This window comes from Coptis chinensis, chromosome 2, assembly GCF_015680905.1.
Source record: "Coptis chinensis isolate HL-2020 chromosome 2, ASM1568090v1, whole genome shotgun sequence".
In the NCBI taxonomy this organism is placed as follows: Eukaryota; Viridiplantae; Streptophyta; class Magnoliopsida; order Ranunculales; family Ranunculaceae; genus Coptis; species Coptis chinensis.
Genome location: NC_141457.1, coordinates 82,258,957 through 82,277,375, shown reverse-complemented (window position 1 = coordinate 82,277,375; position 18,419 = coordinate 82,258,957). Strand labels below are relative to the sequence as shown.

The 18,419-nt window shown below is 35.7% G+C and overlaps 2 protein-coding genes across 7 annotated transcripts; both read left to right on the top strand.

The window, feature by feature from the left end:
* The first annotated feature begins 8,913 nt into the window (after positions 1–8,913).
* Positions 8,914–12,148, top strand: LOC147518280 (uncharacterized). Of its 6 annotated transcripts, none has more exons than XR_015211748.1 (8): positions 8,914–8,997; positions 9,075–9,240; positions 9,341–9,411; positions 9,506–9,589; positions 11,075–11,191; positions 11,272–11,385; positions 11,606–11,692; positions 11,860–12,148. XR_015211748.1 is itself a non-coding variant. In XM_086590172.1 (6 exons), the coding sequence occupies exons 1-6, from the start codon at positions 8,992–8,994 to the stop codon at positions 11,360–11,362; spliced, it is 513 nt and encodes a 170-aa protein (XP_086446298.1). In that variant the 5' UTR covers positions 8,916–8,991; the 3' UTR covers positions 11,363–11,387. The 6 variants fall into 6 exon arrangements, 2 of the variants coding, with proteins under 2 accessions (XP_086446298.1, XP_086446299.1); XR_015211749.1 differs by having other exon boundaries at positions 8,915–8,997; positions 11,606–11,688; XR_015211746.1 differs by having other exon boundaries at positions 8,916–8,997; positions 11,097–11,191.
* Positions 12,149–16,698: 4,550 nt separating this feature from the next.
* LOC147518279 (uncharacterized) lies at positions 16,699–18,098 on the top strand. The gene is made up of 2 exons (XM_086593876.1): positions 16,699–17,038; positions 17,260–18,098. Exons 1-2 carry the CDS (start codon positions 16,699–16,701, stop codon positions 18,096–18,098), a joined length of 1,179 nt encoding a protein of 392 aa, XP_086450002.1.
* The last annotated feature ends 321 nt before the right edge of the window (positions 18,099–18,419 follow it).

Here is an 18,419-nt window from a genome sequence, read left to right as displayed (position 1 = left end):
ATTTAAATAAGTTAGATAAGTTATTTAGATAAGTTTCATAAATTTTAGATAAGTTAGTAGTAATTTCTTTGAGTACGTTTTCATAAAGATTGTTTCCTAATTGGAATCAACTTACTCTTTAATCGTGCCGGTCTACCGTCAAATGTACTGATTGTGTTAACTATTAGCCATCCAATGTAAACTTCACATAAACCACTTAAAAACCAAGATGTTTTATTATATACTAGAATTTAACCTGTGGTTACGCCACTCGAGTCATTATGGGTGAATTTAGCAAAATAAAATTGTATCAATTTATTAATTTAACCCCAATTTTATTGGGAAAAAATCAAGAGCAAAAAAGAAAAACAAATTAGTTACGTTAAAATGAATACTAATGTTGGTTCTTTCCAAAATCATGTTGTGTCCGTGGTTGAATTGAGTATCTAACCATTTGATAAAACTATATTTGTAAGGAGTGTTCCTACCAAGAAGAGAGTACCGACTACAGAGTATACTAATGCGAAACATTAAGCACTCACACGATAGCACACCCATTTCAAAGTTTCCAGGTTAACGTGATTCATAGACTATACCAACTCAATTGTAGAGAGCCCAGATATATCCAGTGTGTCTGCGAGATGGAACCAATCACCATATACAAATGCTCAGAAGGTATATACCATCATATATATACTATTCACCGGTCCTTTCAAAATTAAATTGAAACATCATTAGGCTTGCATCCTTTACAGGTCAGCACCATCTGGTATCAACACTACAGTTCCAGTTGTTTTATGATTGTCAAGATCTGCATGAGCTTTGTGCTGCTTGTGAAAGAGGGTAAGTGTGGTTAACGCGAACCCCCAACACACCAGATGCGACATTGGTAAACAGTTCTCCAGCAGCTTTTAGTAGCTCATCTCGAGCTTCTATGTAGTGAAAGAGTGAGGGCTTTATTAAGAACAACGATTTTGCAGCAAGCGCAGACAACATAACGGGGTCTATTAGACCTGACGCCTGCCTAAAGCTAACCATGTATCCAGAAGTCTTCAAACATGCTAGTGATCCCTGAAAAAACATACCTCAAACATAAGAATCCGAAATCGATACAATAAACCAAAACAGGGATTTTTTTTTTAAAAAAACAAAAATTGTATCTTATATGATGTACTAAAACAATTGGTAAGTGGTATACACAAAAGCGTAGAAAACTATTTAGTTTACTTGTCCTCATGTAGTCATTCATTAAGTAACACAATATGAATGTTTTACAAATATTTTCAATATTTTCTTTTTTGGAACATGATAAAGTTCCAATAGATAGGAATAAATACTCACAGGCTAACAGCTCTTCCCAACCTCCTAAGTCAATACAGAATTTAAAAGTGGTAGGTCTTTCCTATTCAAAATCCCTTTTTATAGTAAGACTAATCAGTCTATTATCTAAAACGCGTTAACCGCAGGGCGGTTTCCACGGCATGTGTGTTTTCTACAAATTCTACATCGTAAAAGTATCTTTTCTTACGAGCCTACCCGAATGTATATTTTCCTATAGAGTCGTAGACAACATCAACTCCTTTGCCCGATGTTATCGTGTTGACCGCAAAGAACAAAATCCTCATGAGTCTAGATTATGATGTGGTGGCATCCATCTTCTTTGGCTTGAGTTGCCTTCTCTTCTATTACGCCTTCCAATTACGATGGTGCCAAGGGCATTTGCCCACCGGCACAAAAGATACCCGACTCCTCCAAATTCTTTGATGAATAAGGACTGTGTGTCCAGCTTCTACCTTCATAAACATAAACCACACATCTCAGAATAAAAAGATCACTAACTAAACTATCTAGGGAAAACATTCAGGAGGAGAGCACTACAAGCAGAAACAACTCATTTTATTGGGATAAACATCAAAGCATATAGAAAATCCACATAATGGCATAGACCTCCCAATTCCACTCGCTTACTCCAGGACTACCCTTGTTCAACATAATTAAGGACACATAAAAAGTAGAAACATAATTCAAAAGGTTCTTGCTTAAAATAGTTGTTTTAAATCATGGTTCACTACTGCTGGGCACACTAAACTCTCTGAGCACCTCCGTGGCTCTCCTCTTCATCGTCATTCGCTTCCCAAGAATGGGCTTGCTTCCATAGTTTTCTTCTTAGGCAAAACTAAATTTGTTGAATAAATTCAAGATATTGTGCTGACTTTGTCCAAATTTATCTGATTTTGTTGTTGATGTCTAGCAGAGAGAAGCACCTTCCAATCCATCTATTGGTGCCCCACGCTATCATATCTCGTTCACTTTGCTATGCGAGATGTGCTATGGAGTTTAAGGTCACTTTGAAGAGTCTTCGTAATGTGGTTTCTACATCTACTCGGGATTCATCTGTGGATGATCAACCTCAGAGGATAAGCTCCTATTTTCAAACCTGCAGCTGAAGCGGTTTTGGGTTATTATACTTGCGAACAATTGAAAATAAATTCTAGCTATAATTTTAACTATAACAAACCAAAAACTAAACAATATATATTTTCACAATGCAGTGAAGAGAGAGGCATACTCCCTCACAAAAAATCAGCTCCTAAGTCCTAACTAACATGGCCAAAAATTATATTCAAGCTTTAGGACATAACTAAAGTTCCACCTTTGATGGTCATGCTTTTCTTGTTCTTATGGTAATGATACACTAATGGACATGTATAATTGAATTTGTACCCCACCTAATCCATAAATCTTCTTCCTTATCTAACAACCATATGCAATTGATCCAAGATTTGGCTAACTCAGCTAGTGTGATTTCTGATTGGTTTTGAACTTCTAAGGGTTGACTGAATGCAAATATTCTTAAAGGTATGAACCTCAAACTAATGTAGTCAGGATGCAACTACTCATAGAACATGAGAGAAAATCAGTAGTTCTGAGATATGCAAGATAAGACTATGATGCATTTATCACGTAAAGTTGTATACATGTGGAGATTATTGGTCGCAGAACTTTTCTAAGAGGAGCAAACGAATATCAGAAACACGCCATATTTTAATGTCAACATAGAAACATATTTTAAAATATGGGGTTTTTAATAGTTAATTACACACAAAGGAAATCTGGAAGTAAGACTTTAAGGCAATTTAAGATAGTGATATTTTGGTACCTCTCATGCCAAACATGAGCATGCCCAGCTTCAAGAGGTGTATAGGGGTCAATGCTGCACCATTTGTGTGCCCACTTCTCAGCTTGGCCAGAGGCATTGTAATTTTCCCACCACTTCTCATGTCACTCATCACCCATTCCATTCTTCCCCCACTTGTCTGCAGTTTTCTCCATATATAGTAGGCCACTTCCAAGATCCTATGTGGATAGAAAAGTTTCTGAAAGTAGCTCCTAATTCCAAGGGCAGACCAATCACAACTTAGTGCATCACCATGGCACACATATCAGTTTAAGCAATGTGTCTCTAGAATACAGTCAAGCTGCAAATAATATTTCCAAGCTCTGCAAGCAAGTAGATAACAGTCTACTTGTTAGAGGTTCTCTACTATCCCTTCATCCTCATCTTCTTTCCTCTCTCACTCTAGATGAGAGTCTGATAGTGTCAGCCATACTCCTTGATAATGAAATAGGAAGGAAAATATATAGACTCTGTTTTTTATGCAGACTGGGTTGCAATTTTTTATGAGCCAACAGTACTTCATTTGAATGGTTGGGAACAAACTTTCGCACACGAAGAGGGGTTGATAGCTAGGGCGCTAACGTAGTGGGAGTGTCACCTATCTTTCTGATTTAGAGCACTCCCCCCTACCTTGTTGGTCATGGTTATCAGCTCATATTCTCATGTACTACCTTCAAAAAATTTGAATAAGTTCACACTCCCCTAGTAACATTCCTGTTTTTTCTAGGCTTACTGTGTTAAAAAAAAATAGGGGCATGTCAACTCTTCTATACTAGCTGATTCGACGGGATCATTATATTACAGTAAACTCCCTTTATACATCAACAGAATTTGTTATTTATATTGCTTCATCAAGAAGTTGCTTTAACCCATGCTTGCAATAGTGGGGAACTTATCATGAAGCAACTTAAGCAATGCCACATCTAAAGAAACACAATTACACATCCCATCTCACAAAATGTTGATATAGTCCAGGAAAATAATTACACGACCAAAATCACTAAAACAAATGAAAATATGGAGAAAAGGAAAACTGTCAGCATATTCAAAGTCTCATGTGTGTCTTTTCCTTGAGCATATATATACACATAAATAGGGATGCTAAAATAATTCATAAACCAAATCCAATAATTATGTAACATATATATAATTAAAATAGCATCTTGATTTCATGAATGTGAATGAGTGAGAGATTGGAATATTTGACATAGTGATAAGAGCCCAAAACTGTAGTTTTAACCCTGTAACAGTCATACTTTTAGACCAATTATGTGAGTAATAATTAAAAGTTAATACCGACACGTGTTTTTATCGCGTTCGTGCTTCAAAGTCAATTATGTGCAGAAAGGTGCCACTTTGATGAGATAAAAGAGCAATGGTTGGTTGCTAAGGAGTTCTGTGATTAAAGGCCAAGATTTAAGAAGACAAAGCCTTTCTAAAGCTCGGTCAAAGCTGAAAAGTCAAAGTCAACGTGGGCGTAAACAAAGACACAAAGTCGTTAGAACTTCCTCGCGTCAGATCTTTGGACTCAGACCTCGGAATTGGGTCTACCTTATGTCAAAACGACCGGCTCGGAATCGGAAAGAGCTTTCCAATGGTCCAATCCTTGGCCCAATCAGAGGAGCAGAAGTGGACGAAAAGTCTGTCGAAGTCAACTACAGCTGAAAAGGCCTTTTTAGACTGAAAGTATTGGGTTTTGGGCCTGATTCTCTGGCCCAAAACATGGCTCCAAGCCCATGCACGATTTTTGGATCTTAACATATAAAAACAAAAACTTAGCTCTTTGTTAATGGTAGCTAATTAGACCTAAAACTATAGATAATTCTAGATCTAGTTTTAATTGTTTTTAATTAAGTTTAGTTTAAAATTCAATTCTTGTTTTAGATGAAACTCTTAAATCATTGATCTTCATTGATTAGATAAATAAATTAGTAGATTCTTATTCATTTCGATTTTGTCATTTACAATTGTTTAGATCTAAACTCCCTTATTACTTGTTATTCATTTCCTAGTTATTACCTGAGATTTCAATTATTGTTTAGATAAATTGCATAAAGATAGAATTTTTATATGATGTCTAGTTTTAAATCAATGGGAAATGATAGTAGTATGAATCAAGGCTAAACCTCCATTAGAGGGGTTGAAGAAGCCTTGATGACGCTTGATCTTTGTTAAACTTAGAAATCGTCGTGATAATTATTTCACTCTAGAAACGATTAATTCACCATGAGAATGGGTTTAATCACTCACATGCTAGTTATGAATTGGTAGAAATGCCATGTATAATTAGGGATTATAATTACTATTTTGATATGCGAAGCATTCAATTTGGATCACGACGAGTCTTTGTTAGTAGGATTAAGTCGAATTAAGGTGGATTCACTTCCCCTCTAGTTCTTTATCTAGATTCACATTTCAGTATTCCGTAGCATTCCGTTATTCGTAACTTGTCAATTGAATCCACCCCGTAGTATAGAATTCCCCTCGTAAATCTCTCACTAGACATAAGACTGATTAGTTAATTAAGAAATCATTCCATGCTAAAGAACTAGGAGTGGAACGAATTTGTTACTCCACTCTATTTTGATAGAATTGAGAGTAGAAAACTTGATAGCAATTAGGCTCGTAATAAGTTTTAGTTTACTTATGTTTTGAGTTTTATCGTTCATTTCGTAGGTAAACTATCATTTTTATGTTTATCACATAGCATAATTTGAAGTAATAACAATTCAACAAAACAAATTTAGTTCATATATACGGAAGGAAAATGCAAGCTGGCGCATAAAAAAAACCATCCTCACTCATACCTCCAAGTATAAGATTTGTTAAACCCTTGATTATAGGAATCCATTGAAGCTTTGATAGCCTTTAGAGATACCCCGTCGATAGAAAGTTCAAAACAACTTTTACCTAGAGCAAGGGCTCCTCTTCAAATGAAAAATGCACGTCGCCTCTGATTTTGTTTCATTTGTTGCCTTTCAATTCCCGGAATCTGACAGATTCTATATTGACGTTGGGTAAAGAAGCACCTTCGGGTGGTGCGCCGGTGACTTACTTCGAATAACCCTTTGTGCACTTTCACTCTTCTTCCCTTGCTCTGCATATGAAATTCAGTAAATAAACCTAATTACAAAACATATCTTAATACCAGTCAATTACAAGTAGGGTGTTTTTTTCATAATACCTGCAAATTCAAGTACTTCAGGAGAAGTCGATTACACATGTTGAGTCTCTGGGAAGCATTAACAATTGCTTTGTAACCTCAAATTGCTTCTTTGGGTTTGCGGATAGTGTTGAAGAACTTCTGATAGTCACTTTCTGTAAGGCTATTGCATTTTTCATTAAAACTCAACCAAACCAAGGTCGTTCTCATTTCCATCAAAACTCCTAAGCTCAACTGACTTCCAAGTGTGACAGAAAAGATTGAGGAATTGCTTCAAGTGTCCAACACCCATTACCTTCAAAGAAAATTATATCAACTTCCTACATGAAAATCCAAAATCAAAACTTTAGCATTAGCACAGAAATTAAGTACAACAATTTACTTTATATTTATTTCCTATATTTACTTCAGTATAAGGAACTTAGAACATTATAAGGAACTTACTTTGGTAAAGAGAAGAGATTCAACATTAGGCAAGTAACTAAATAATTATGTCAAAATTTCACCATATCGGTATCCCCCTTTTATATGGACTCTCAAACTTTTCAAGTTGGGAAAGGCAAGAAGTTCCACTGTGATATCTCTCATGCTTCAGAAGATTCTAATATGGATTGGGTAAGTCAGAAAACTAAAAAGAACATTTTTTTTTTGGCGTGAAGAACTTAGAACATTATAGGGAACTTACTTTGGTAAAGAGAAGAGATTCAACATTAGGCAAGTAACTAAATAATTCTGTCAAAATTTCACCATATTGGTATCCCCCTTTTATATGGACTCTCAAACTTTTCAAGTTGGGAAAGGCAAGAAGTTCCACTGTGATATCTCTCATGCTTCAGAAGCTTCTAATATGGATTGGGTTGGGTAAGTCAGAAAACTAAAAAGAACATTTTTTTTTTTTTTTTTGGCGTGAAGAAAAGGGGGAAAAAAGGGTTTTTTTTGCTAGCGTGAAGAGAAGGAGCATGGGTGAATAGGCGAACGAACGAATGAACTCTCTATAAAGTTTTCTTCCATTTGTTTTTGGCAAGTATATAGGACTCTAAGTTGGTGGTTTTCAGTAGGACTGTTAGAAGAAAGCGAATATTTTGTATAGTAAGTAACTAAGTATATAGGACTCTATTTGGTGGTTTTTAGTAGGACTCTTAGAAAGTAAGTGATTGTTTACCGTAGGATCTCCCAAAACTGTTTTCTCCCCGACCTCTCGATATAACAGCATTAAAAGACCAAGTTACTTTATAAATATATATCTATATCTATATATTAATATTAAAGCTCCCACAAGGGGTATTTTTCTAGCACTCTTAAAATTCCACGTCATCAAGTCCTATTAAAACGGGAATTTCTCTCCTATTGAAAAGAAAAATTATAGCATAACATTCTAATTAAAACGGGAATCATTCTCTTATTATAATGAGAATTCATCTTCTATTGCAAAAAAAAAAAAAAAAAAAAAAAAAAAAAAACTATCACTTCTAATTAAAATGAGAATCCTTCTCTTATTACAAACGGTAATCACGCTTCTAAATTAAAACAGGATCCCTATTCCAATTAAAAAACGGAAATTATTCTCCTATTGTAATGGGAATTCCTCTCCATTGAAAAAGAAAAATCTAGCACTTCTAATTAAAACGGGAATCCTTCTCCTATTAAAAATGGGAATCACACTTCTAAATTAAAACATGATCCTTCCTCCAATTAAAAAATGGGGTTTTAAAACACAATAAAAACAATTTGTTGAGAAATTGAAATGGGTTTTAAAGACTGGATTAAAACAATTTGTTAGAAAATTAAAACGGGTTAGCAACGAAAACAGGAATCATGATTTGTTAGAAAATTTCTATATGTATAGTTATGATTGTTGAGCAAGTTTTTAAATATCTTAATATTAAAGTTCTCACAAAGAGTATTTTTAGAGCTCTATTAAAATTCCACGTCATCTCCTATTAAAACAGAAATTTCTCTCATATTTGAAAATTGGAAATCTTTTTTTATAACGGGAATTCCTCTCCTATTAAAACAAATTCTAGCATTTCTAATTAAAACGAGAATCCTTCTCCTATTACAACAAAATCTCTCTCCCAATTGAAAAAACGGGTTTTTAAAACTTAATTAAAACTTCATTAAAAATAATTTGTTAGAAAATTAGAACGGGTTAGCGACTAAAACAGTAGTCCCAATTTTCTAAAAAAAACCTAAATGTTTTCAAAAGAGCCGGTGCATATGTACGGCCTACAAACTAGTATATATATAAGACAACTCCCTGATGGACTGAACTTTCTAGAAGCTCCTGCGATATTGTGTTTGTTAGCTGCATTTGATCCAGCCCATCGACCGAAAACTAAAAAACTTCTTAAAAGAAGAGTAAAACGTTTGAAAGATGGACAACTCCCTGATGGACTGAATTTTCTCTATAAGCTCTTGCGATCATAGTACAAAATATCGTGATATATATCGAGATTTCAGATATGGGTATATAAATATCGCGATATTAATTTGGATAAATACCAGTATAAGTATCGACGATATTTGTGGATATATCGTGATATTTCGACGATATACAAAATTTTTGTTTTAATTACGATATTTTTGGATATAATTGGTGGTGGTGGTGGCGAGGAAAAGAAACTGGAGAGTTTCGCAAGATGTAAAAGGAACTTGTGCACTATAGCTTGTTATGATGGTATGATGGCTAGATGGTTTATAAGAATGTTTATTGTCTGAATGCTATATTATGAAAGTTTTTTTGTTTTTTTGCAGGTTGAAGAGATAACAACCCCATTTTTAACTCCGCCGTTGCCGGTCCCAAGCCCAGATAAAGGAGGAGAGAGAATGGTGAAGTCTCTGCAACAAAGGCAGCTGCACCTGTCAGAGCCAGTGGAGAAAGCAAGGTCAAAGCAACTTCATCCCCATGAGTATAACTCAGGTTGTTTACTAATCTGGTTCTTTGTACATTCCGTTTCTTTGTAACAATGTCTGTCCAGTGATATTAAGAAACTGCATGGGTGTAATCTTGTAAAATTCAGGAACATTCACTCTTTCCAATTTGGGGATGTTTGGAGTGGACAGATTTGATGCAATTCTTCCACCAGGCCAAGTGAGTGACATGCTAGAGTCTCTTTGCCTCCATCACCTTTATAGTATTATCTTGTTTTACTTACTTTTTCATGGTATGCTTGAAACATGTACAGGGGGCTATCATGGCCGTTGGAGCATCAAAGCCTACAGTTGTGACAGGTGCAGATGGATTCTTCAGTGTGAAGAGTAAAATGCTGGTAAAGTCTAGTTTTTTTAATCTTTATTTTCTCTTTGGACATCACTCATCCTTAATTACGTGGCTTGGGTTGAGTGGAAATAGACGAAATTCATGACTGCAACCCTGAAGTTCTAAGCCTAATTCTGCATAGACACAGTGATAATATGTTGATATCATTACAGTGCTCTCATACATAAAAAGATAACTGTACACATATAAAAACATAAAAAGATCACTAAATGAAAAGCAATCAAACATCTACACAGTTAAATGTGTTTCCGCACCAATTATATGCTGATAAATAGATCGCAGATGTGTATGGGTTCTGTAAACACAGGAATTATGTACCAAGTTGATCATTGTTATTGTTTCTTGTTGACTTCAGTATTTGGCTTCTAAGAAGATGGAGTCATTTCCCTTTGGGCTAAGTATATATTGATCATCTACGTAGTACTGAAAACTGGTTGATTGAATTCGGTGGCATACTTTTGAGGGTGCTCATAGTCTCAAACTGCTTGTTATGAAGTGCCTATTGTATTCATTATCATATAAATCATACCTGCATGCTTCTTCCTTTTCACTCTTTTAAGTTACTGTTCTAAAAGAAAGTAGACAGCCTAAGGGGAAGAAGGTTTAGATCTGGTCATATCAGTGACTGACAGGGGTTTGCGCTGCCTCAAATGCTATGGACACACCTTTTGGTTTTACCTATAAGCATATGCATTGTTTTTTTCTGATAATAGTTAGCTGAATGAAGTTCCTCTGACCATTGATAAGAATATGAATATCAATGTGTTAATAAATTTGAGCTCATTTTTCAAGTTTATATTGATGATATCTGTTAGTTGTTTACTTTAGCTTCCATCTTTGCTTGTAACTTTGTATCACATTCATTTCTAAAAAACCAATACCATCAATCTCGCAAAGCTAGTTGCCTTTTAAGCGAAGGAAAATGATTGGTTTCTTCTTTGACTTGAGGTAATCGGTAATTCACTAGTTGGGGATTCTTACATTTGAAATGAAAGGTGTCATTGAAAACCTGTAGGATAGATTTCTTAAGATTGAAACATCATAATAAATGAAATGATGAATACATATATATTCTTCTGATGGTCACATCTGTTATATAGACATCAAAACCATAATCCATAAGGGTAGAACCAGTAATCACGCAACAGACATGAAACTAAGATCTACAATTCATAGGAAATGTTTTTTTTCCCTTTCATTTAAAAAAAAAATGTTAAATCACACATTAGAGGAAAAGCGCACCACAAGTGGCACTGCTAGTCCTTTTTCAAAGGTTATTTTTGTTTTTTCGGGAGAAATTAGACTTGAAGCTTATGGTGTATTGGGAATCGTACACTTTTATGTTGGGGATTTATCCTTTGTTTTCTATTTCATTCTGTCATTGATGATGTATATGTTGTGGTTCGGGAGAGGGGACAAAATGACAAATAGCTGGGTGAACAAATAAGTGTCATTGTTTTCTTGCTTTATGTAGATAAATTGTGACCCAATGACAGCTCAAATGCAAAGAATGCATAGCCAAGTTGAGCAATTGCAAGCTGAGCTTCTTTATTTTTGTGGAGAAGGTGGTACACCATCAGAGGAGCTTCAGGTATCAAGCCACTGTTAAGAACTTGACTAACAGAGTAACAATACTCTTTTGCCAAAATTCTTACTCTCTTTATTCCTTAGATTCTTGGGCACAAAATTTCATTGCTGGAAGCAAGTAATTCATAACTACATCAGGAGCTTAGAGAACGAAAGCTTAACTGTGAACAGCTAGCACATTGTGCTTTTGATGCTCAGGTTTGTTGGACAATTTTTTTTCAATGTTGCTATTGTTGTTTCAGTAAGCATCCCACATGTCTTTCATAGAGTCTATTATTCATATACTTGAGAACGAAATTGAAAAACTTTGAATTGACTTCCTTCTGTATACTGGTATGAACTGTTGTTTGTGACTATTATGTTAATATGCATTTACATCTCCACGTTTAGTCTTACAATAACTGTCTGAATTTGTCAGGTAGAAAAAGATAAACTGCTTTTGAAAATTGAGTCTGCTCGAAATGGCAAATCCACGGATGAGATCGAGAGTGGGGATGAACAGCAGGTTTGACACTTATTATTATTGTTGTTCTTGTTCTTGTTATTATTATTAGAATATTAGTACTATTATTATTGTTATTATTTATTTTACAATGTAAACTTTGCTTTTTAGATTTAATTTCAAATTTGGTTGGTTGGTCATTGATATTGATGTTTTTGTATGCATTTCAGGACTGCGATTTAGTGAAAAGTTATGTTTCGAAGATTTAGGAATTAGAGGGTCAGTTGTTGCGGTTGCAAAGCTTGAATGATACAAGACGTAATGATTTTGTTGATTGCCTTGATTTGGAGGATGATGGTGCAAGAGGAGTATCTTTTTGTAGGTTTAGCTGGTCGTTACAAAGTATGATAAAAAAAAAATTTATCAGCAACGGTTTATAACCGTTACAAACGAATAGGCGTGAACAAACTGATTTATTTTTTAAAAATTAACTGACAACTTTGCAACGGTTAAGAACCATTGGTAATTTTTTTAACAAATTCCTAACGCTTACAAAGCGTTTGTGAAATCAAAAAACCGTTGCAAAGGTTTTAAATTTGTGTACGAAATGGTTATAAAAAGCGTTACAAATCATTATTGCAACGGTTAATAAGCGTTGGAAATTTTTGTTCGCATCGGTGAATAACCGTTGGAAAGTTCTGTTTGCAACGCTTTTTAACCGTTGCAAAAATGATTAGCAACGGTTTTTTGCCGTGGAAATTGGGAACCTGTTTCGAATCCCAATCCTGAAGATAACTTTGAAGCAACTTTATCTCCTAATGACACTCAACTTGATGGTGAAATATATTATGATCTTGATACATGGAGAATGCCTAGTGATGGGGAGCACGATAATACTCACAATGTTGTTGATAACGATAACGATAACAATAGCGATGATGATGATCATGCTCAAGTTCGTGCCAGTGGTCCAAGTCGAGGAGGTGGTGGTCGTCGTGGGGATGGTAGTGGTTCGAGTCGAGTAGGTGGTGGTGGTCCTCCTGATTTTGATGGAAATGATGGGGTTCAGTCACAACAACGTAGAGTTTCCATTGGTGGTGGTGTTGGGTCACAACGGGTGACAACACCAAGGTCACAGCAGTCAAGGGGTGGGTCCTCAATGCAGCAATCCTCAAGCTAAGTATGTACAAAGAAAATATTAAAAGTATGACCACATTCAAAGAAAATATAGATGATTTGTGGATATTTTTTGCGATATTTGTCGATATATCACTATATATTCACGATATTTGCAGTTAGCAATATACACACACAGTCAAGCGATATTTTGGAATATTTGTCGATATATCTCAATATATCCATGATATTTGCAGATGCCCCAATATAATATATCCACACAGAAGGGGATATATCCACGATACATATCCATAAATCAGAGATCGATATTTTGTCATATCCTGATATTTTGTATTATGCTTGCGATATTGTGTTTGTTAGCTGCATTTGATCCAGCCCATCGACCAAAAACTAAAGAGGTTCTAAAATAGGTGAATCAATAGGATTGTACTTAGGATTAGGGGTGGGCAATGGGTGGGTCGAGCTAGCCCGGTCCTAAACATTTAAAAGCTCTTCAGATATTAAGGTCGGGTCGGCCTGGTTCTAAAGTCAGTATAGGGTCGGGTCGGGCTGGGTCACAAGTCTAAATCTCAAGCTCTGACCCTACTCTAAGCCTTCTTTAAAGGCTTTAGGGCCGGATTTTAGGGTCGGATTTTATAGCCGGGCCTATATATTTTCTTCTTTTTACAAATGTCATTTTTCAAACAAAGGTTGTTTTTTTGGTTTCTGTGTTACAAATGTCTGCTCTGTATTTCGCTTTAATGGTGTGGACAGAAACCTTTAGTTCTAGACTTGGCTTGGATGTGAATAAAAATATAATTTATAAGAAGTAAGGGGGAAAATAAATTGAGAATAATAAGTTCTAGACTTTGATTTGATGATCAAAAGAATAAAGTCTTATTTTTTTTTATTAAGCTAGTGCTCATTGTTCTTCATGGCTGCTAGATAGGTTGACAAGTTTTTGTTATATAAGATAAGTTATTGGAAGTAGCCTTGGGTGTAAGTGATAAATTACAAAGGACAATGTTATTTTAACTTAAAATATTTAACAAAGAGTTGGACAATTATAGTACGTGTATTTATAGTGACATGTGAAACGAAACTATAACTAGGGCTTGGTTAGGGCTGAATTAGGGTCGGGCCTATGTTTCAGAACATTAGCCTTAGCCCTGCCCTAGAAGGCCTTAGAGTCGGATCGGGTCGGTCCTGTCCTAAACTCTGTGAGGGCTTTAGTTGTGAGGGCTCTATAGGGCTTAGGGTCGGGTCGGTCAGGGCCGGGTTAGAGTCGTTAGGGCCAAATTCCCACCCCTACTTAGGATAAGCCATATATCATTTTTTACCTCATATCTCAATGGGTTAAGTTTTCGTATAAATTTCACTCCGAACAAAAATCATATAGATTTCAAGTGACTACAGCGTCTATATATAATCCACATGCTATGTTTGATACATTGCCTTGTTGTTTGATAGTTGTGTGAAATTTTTACTTGTGATCACAGTCTTTTTAAATGAGTATATTATGGTGGTTATGGAACTGCTTGCTGCAACTTTGCACTACATTCTTAAAAACCACCCCATAATTTTCATTTCCTTCCCATTAGTCACACGGATATTAAAGAGTTGGCAAAGAGAAAATTACCATATGTTTTAATCACATTCGTTAAGAAGCACTCAGCAGGTGATGGAGTCTCGAAAGAGTGAATATGATTTCTGAATAAATGTGTTTTGAGCCTTTGGGGGGTTTAAGTGTAATGGCATGACCAATGGAGGTTCTACACGGGCTTTTATCTTCAAAATTGAGGGACCAATAAAAAAAACATCTTCTAATACAGCCTCTAAATGGGCCTTTGTTTTTTACTTCACATTTTTTTTTGGTCTTAAATTTAAGAGTGCTTCTTCAATGTGCATCACATTGAGTAGACTTAATGAGCACAATTTGTTGTTTTTTATTTGACATTTTTTTCATTGAGATTTGGGTTTTTGTGAAAATTTTCACTCAAAAAAATTTGTCTTTTGTGCAATACATCTTCAACCCTTAGGCTGGGTGCAATGGCACCCCATTCCTTCAAAACTGGAGGGAGTGGCGGTGGTCATTGCCCCCCATCTCTATTTTACTCTCCATATATAGAGAGTGAAATGGAGGAATAGAGAGTGCATTCCACGCCACTTGAAGTGGAGTGGTTTATAAAAACTCAAACGGCGCCACTTCAAGTGGCGTGGAATGCAATATGCAATTTCAAACCGCGCCATTTGAAGTGGAGTGGTTTGCAAAGTGTCCCCACCAGATAACATGGTAATTATGAGAACAGTGAATTACTACACTACTCCCACTACTTCTATTTTATTACGGATGTATCTTATTACTCAATTTAATTTAATTTTGCCATGTGTGTTTTTGCGTAATTAAAACAAAATTTTCCAAATTAATTGACAATTATAAAATAAAACGAATTGCATAACATAAAAAAAAAAAAAAAAAAAAACATTTCATTATTACAACACACAGAAATTAAAATGGCATGAAATAACACAACACTTCCAAAAGATATTCAATTTCAATCGGAATCTTCGTCGCATTCGGTGAAGTCTAAGTTCCTTGATACACCGGACATACGCGTTTTGCATATCCGTGATTAATTTGACGTTTCATCCCCTTATAATATATTTTCCCCTCTGGTGTCATATCTGAAGTATTTGTGGTCATGATTTTTGACTCCCACTCCAATCTCGCGAGGGTTGGCTCCTTCTCTTTATTTTTACCATGTAAAGAATTTTTTTCACTGGATTCATAAACTTCATAGGCTTTTTTCCCGCGGTCATGCGAGTCTTCAATAGCCTTCATCGCTCGTCGAGAGTATTCTTCAATATTCTTCAGACTGGGTGCATTTTGTGATTCAGCTCTTTTCACTTGTTTTGCTTTGTCTCGCCCACGTACCCTTGTCGACGAAGGATTTCCTGGCATACCAGAATCAGGTGTTGCCCCAGTCTCGACGCTAATGTTTACTGACGCGGGTGATGTGAAATCCATATTGTTAATGGAGATGCCAGGTGTCGGTGAGACTTCATGTGGAGCCCATTTCTGGTTGTCTTTCAATAGTTCCCATGCGTGATCCATGGTAAAATTCTTGTGACCCGTTGACCTTTTGACATACATCTGTTTTGCTTGTGTCATCTGTTAAGAAAAATTATACAAACTGTAATATTAAATGAAATACAAATTAAATTTAACAATACTAGTGAATTTCATATCAATACTTACAATATGTGCATCGTTTGCTCCAGAAATGTTAAATGATTCAAATTAGATGGACACAACCACCTAAAACGAGTTATAGCTTTGTTGATACTTCCCCAACGATTTTCCAAGCTTTTCTTGGTTCGATGAATATAACAGAACTTCAATCTCTCTGTCTCGTAGTGATTCGCAATATTATCCCAGAGCATGTTATAGGACTGGTTGATCCCAGTAATTGGATCAATAGAGAACTGTAACCATGTTTCAATCAAAATTGTGTCTTCCATTGGGTTAAATGACGATTCCTAGAAGACATTGCTATAAAACAAGCTTAGTACTAAATGAGAATAAAACTGAGAGAATGAGATTTTATTTTTTGTTGGTTCAAAACAGAATGAGAAATGTGTGAATTGTATGATGAGAATGGATACGTATTTATAACTAAAAAATCATAAATGTGGCACTCGCTCTAAGTCAGGAAATAAATGTGGCACTCGCTCCAAGGAAATAAATGTGGCACTCGTTCCAAGGAAATAAATGTGGCACTCGCTCCAATCTCCAATCTCCATTCCCCATTCTCCAAAATCTTATCTTCAAAAAATTTGGACCTCAATTTTAGATTTCATTTGTCTATATAAACAATAATAAGCATATACCATTCCAATGTACCTTCTTACTTCGTTCATTATTTTCTCTTTCTTGTATAATCTTAAGGAAAATGGCCTCTGGAGCTGGTCCTTCTCATCATCATTCTTCCAACTCTTCTGATAATGAAGACAATGATGCTATTAATCGAAGAAATCATTTTCTTCAATTCTACCAACAAGATCAAGATTTTTTGGATACCATAGCTATTGGCATCCAAGCAAATCTTGCTGCAGCGATTGCTATCTATAGTAATGCCATTCAACCTGAAAGTCCCCGTCTAGGGTCTATTGCAGGACGCAAGTATCGTAACTGTAATAGAGTCATGGGCAATGCTCGTCTAAAGGCTGATTACTTTGGTCCGAATCCCACATATGATGAAGGCATTTTCAACAGTCGCAACCGAATGAGTAGTCAGTTATTCTTGAAGATTAGGAGTCGCCTAAAGCAACATAGTGACGTTTGGAAGAGAAATCTGACGCAGCTGGTAAAGTCGGATTGTCATCTCGGGGAAAAATATTGTGTGCATTGCAAACGGTAGCTTACGGAACCCCAGCTGATTTTCTGGATCAATATTTCCGCATTGCTAAATCAACCATACTCTCATATGTAAAATTGTTCTGCCAACATATAGTGGAGGCATTTGGTCCCGAATATTTGAGAGAACCAAACCAGGAGGACATTGCAAGGTTGCTTAACATTTCTGAGCTAAGGGGGTTTCCAAGAATGCTTGGTAGTCTCGATTGTATGCATTGGACTTGGGAAGCATGTCCAACAGAGTGGGCAGGACAGTACACTGGAAGACATGGAGCTGCAACCATCATACTCGAGGTAGTTGCTTCTTACGACATGTGGATATGGCACGCTTACTTCGGCCTACCAGGTACTAATAATGACGTTAATGTTTTGTGGCGCTCTACTCTTTTCAATAATCTCATGTTTGGTCTTACCCCTCCTGCAAACTATACTCTCATGGGTAAAAACTACACCATTGGTTACTATCTGACGGATGGTATATATCCTAAATGGTCTACACTAGTAAAAGCGATTAAAAAACCTAGAGGTGAAAGAGAACAATTTTTTACACAGATGCAAGAGTGTTACAGGAAAGATGTTAAACGAGCATTTGGAGTTCTTCAAAAAAGATTTGCCATTGTTAGGGGTCGAGCTCACCTATGGGAGAAAGATGTGTTGCATGATGTTATGTCAGCATGCATAATTATGCATAACATGATTGTGGAAGAAGAAAGACATACATATGTGTATGCAGAAGAGTTTGGAGATTTACCACCTACTAGGGACTATAATTATGAAGAGGCTGCTGTCCCACATATTGTTCTTGAACGAGACACTAGTAATGTTGAATTTATAAGAATCCTACAACGTTTAGCTTATATGCACAATCGAGTTGAGCATAGAGAATTAGAACAACGCTTAATTAATCACTTGTGGGAATGGCGTGCAAACCAATAAATAAAGTTGTTTGGTGTCTTATTATTTCCAAGTTCAAACCAATAAATAAAGTTATTTGTTGTCTTATTATTTCCAAGTTCAAACTAATAAATAAAGTTATTTGTTGTCTTATTATTTCCAAGTTTCAGTCTTCACGTTTCAATGTTGTATGTTGTGTTGTATGTAACTTTTAAGTTTTGTATTTCAAATGTTATGTGTTCGAAGTTACATATTATAAACTATCTTTTGAAAAAAAAAAAAAAAGGACAGAGCCTCCTTTGTATTTTCAGTACTTTTTCATAATATTAATCCTATCATACCTGCAATGTATCATAAACTACA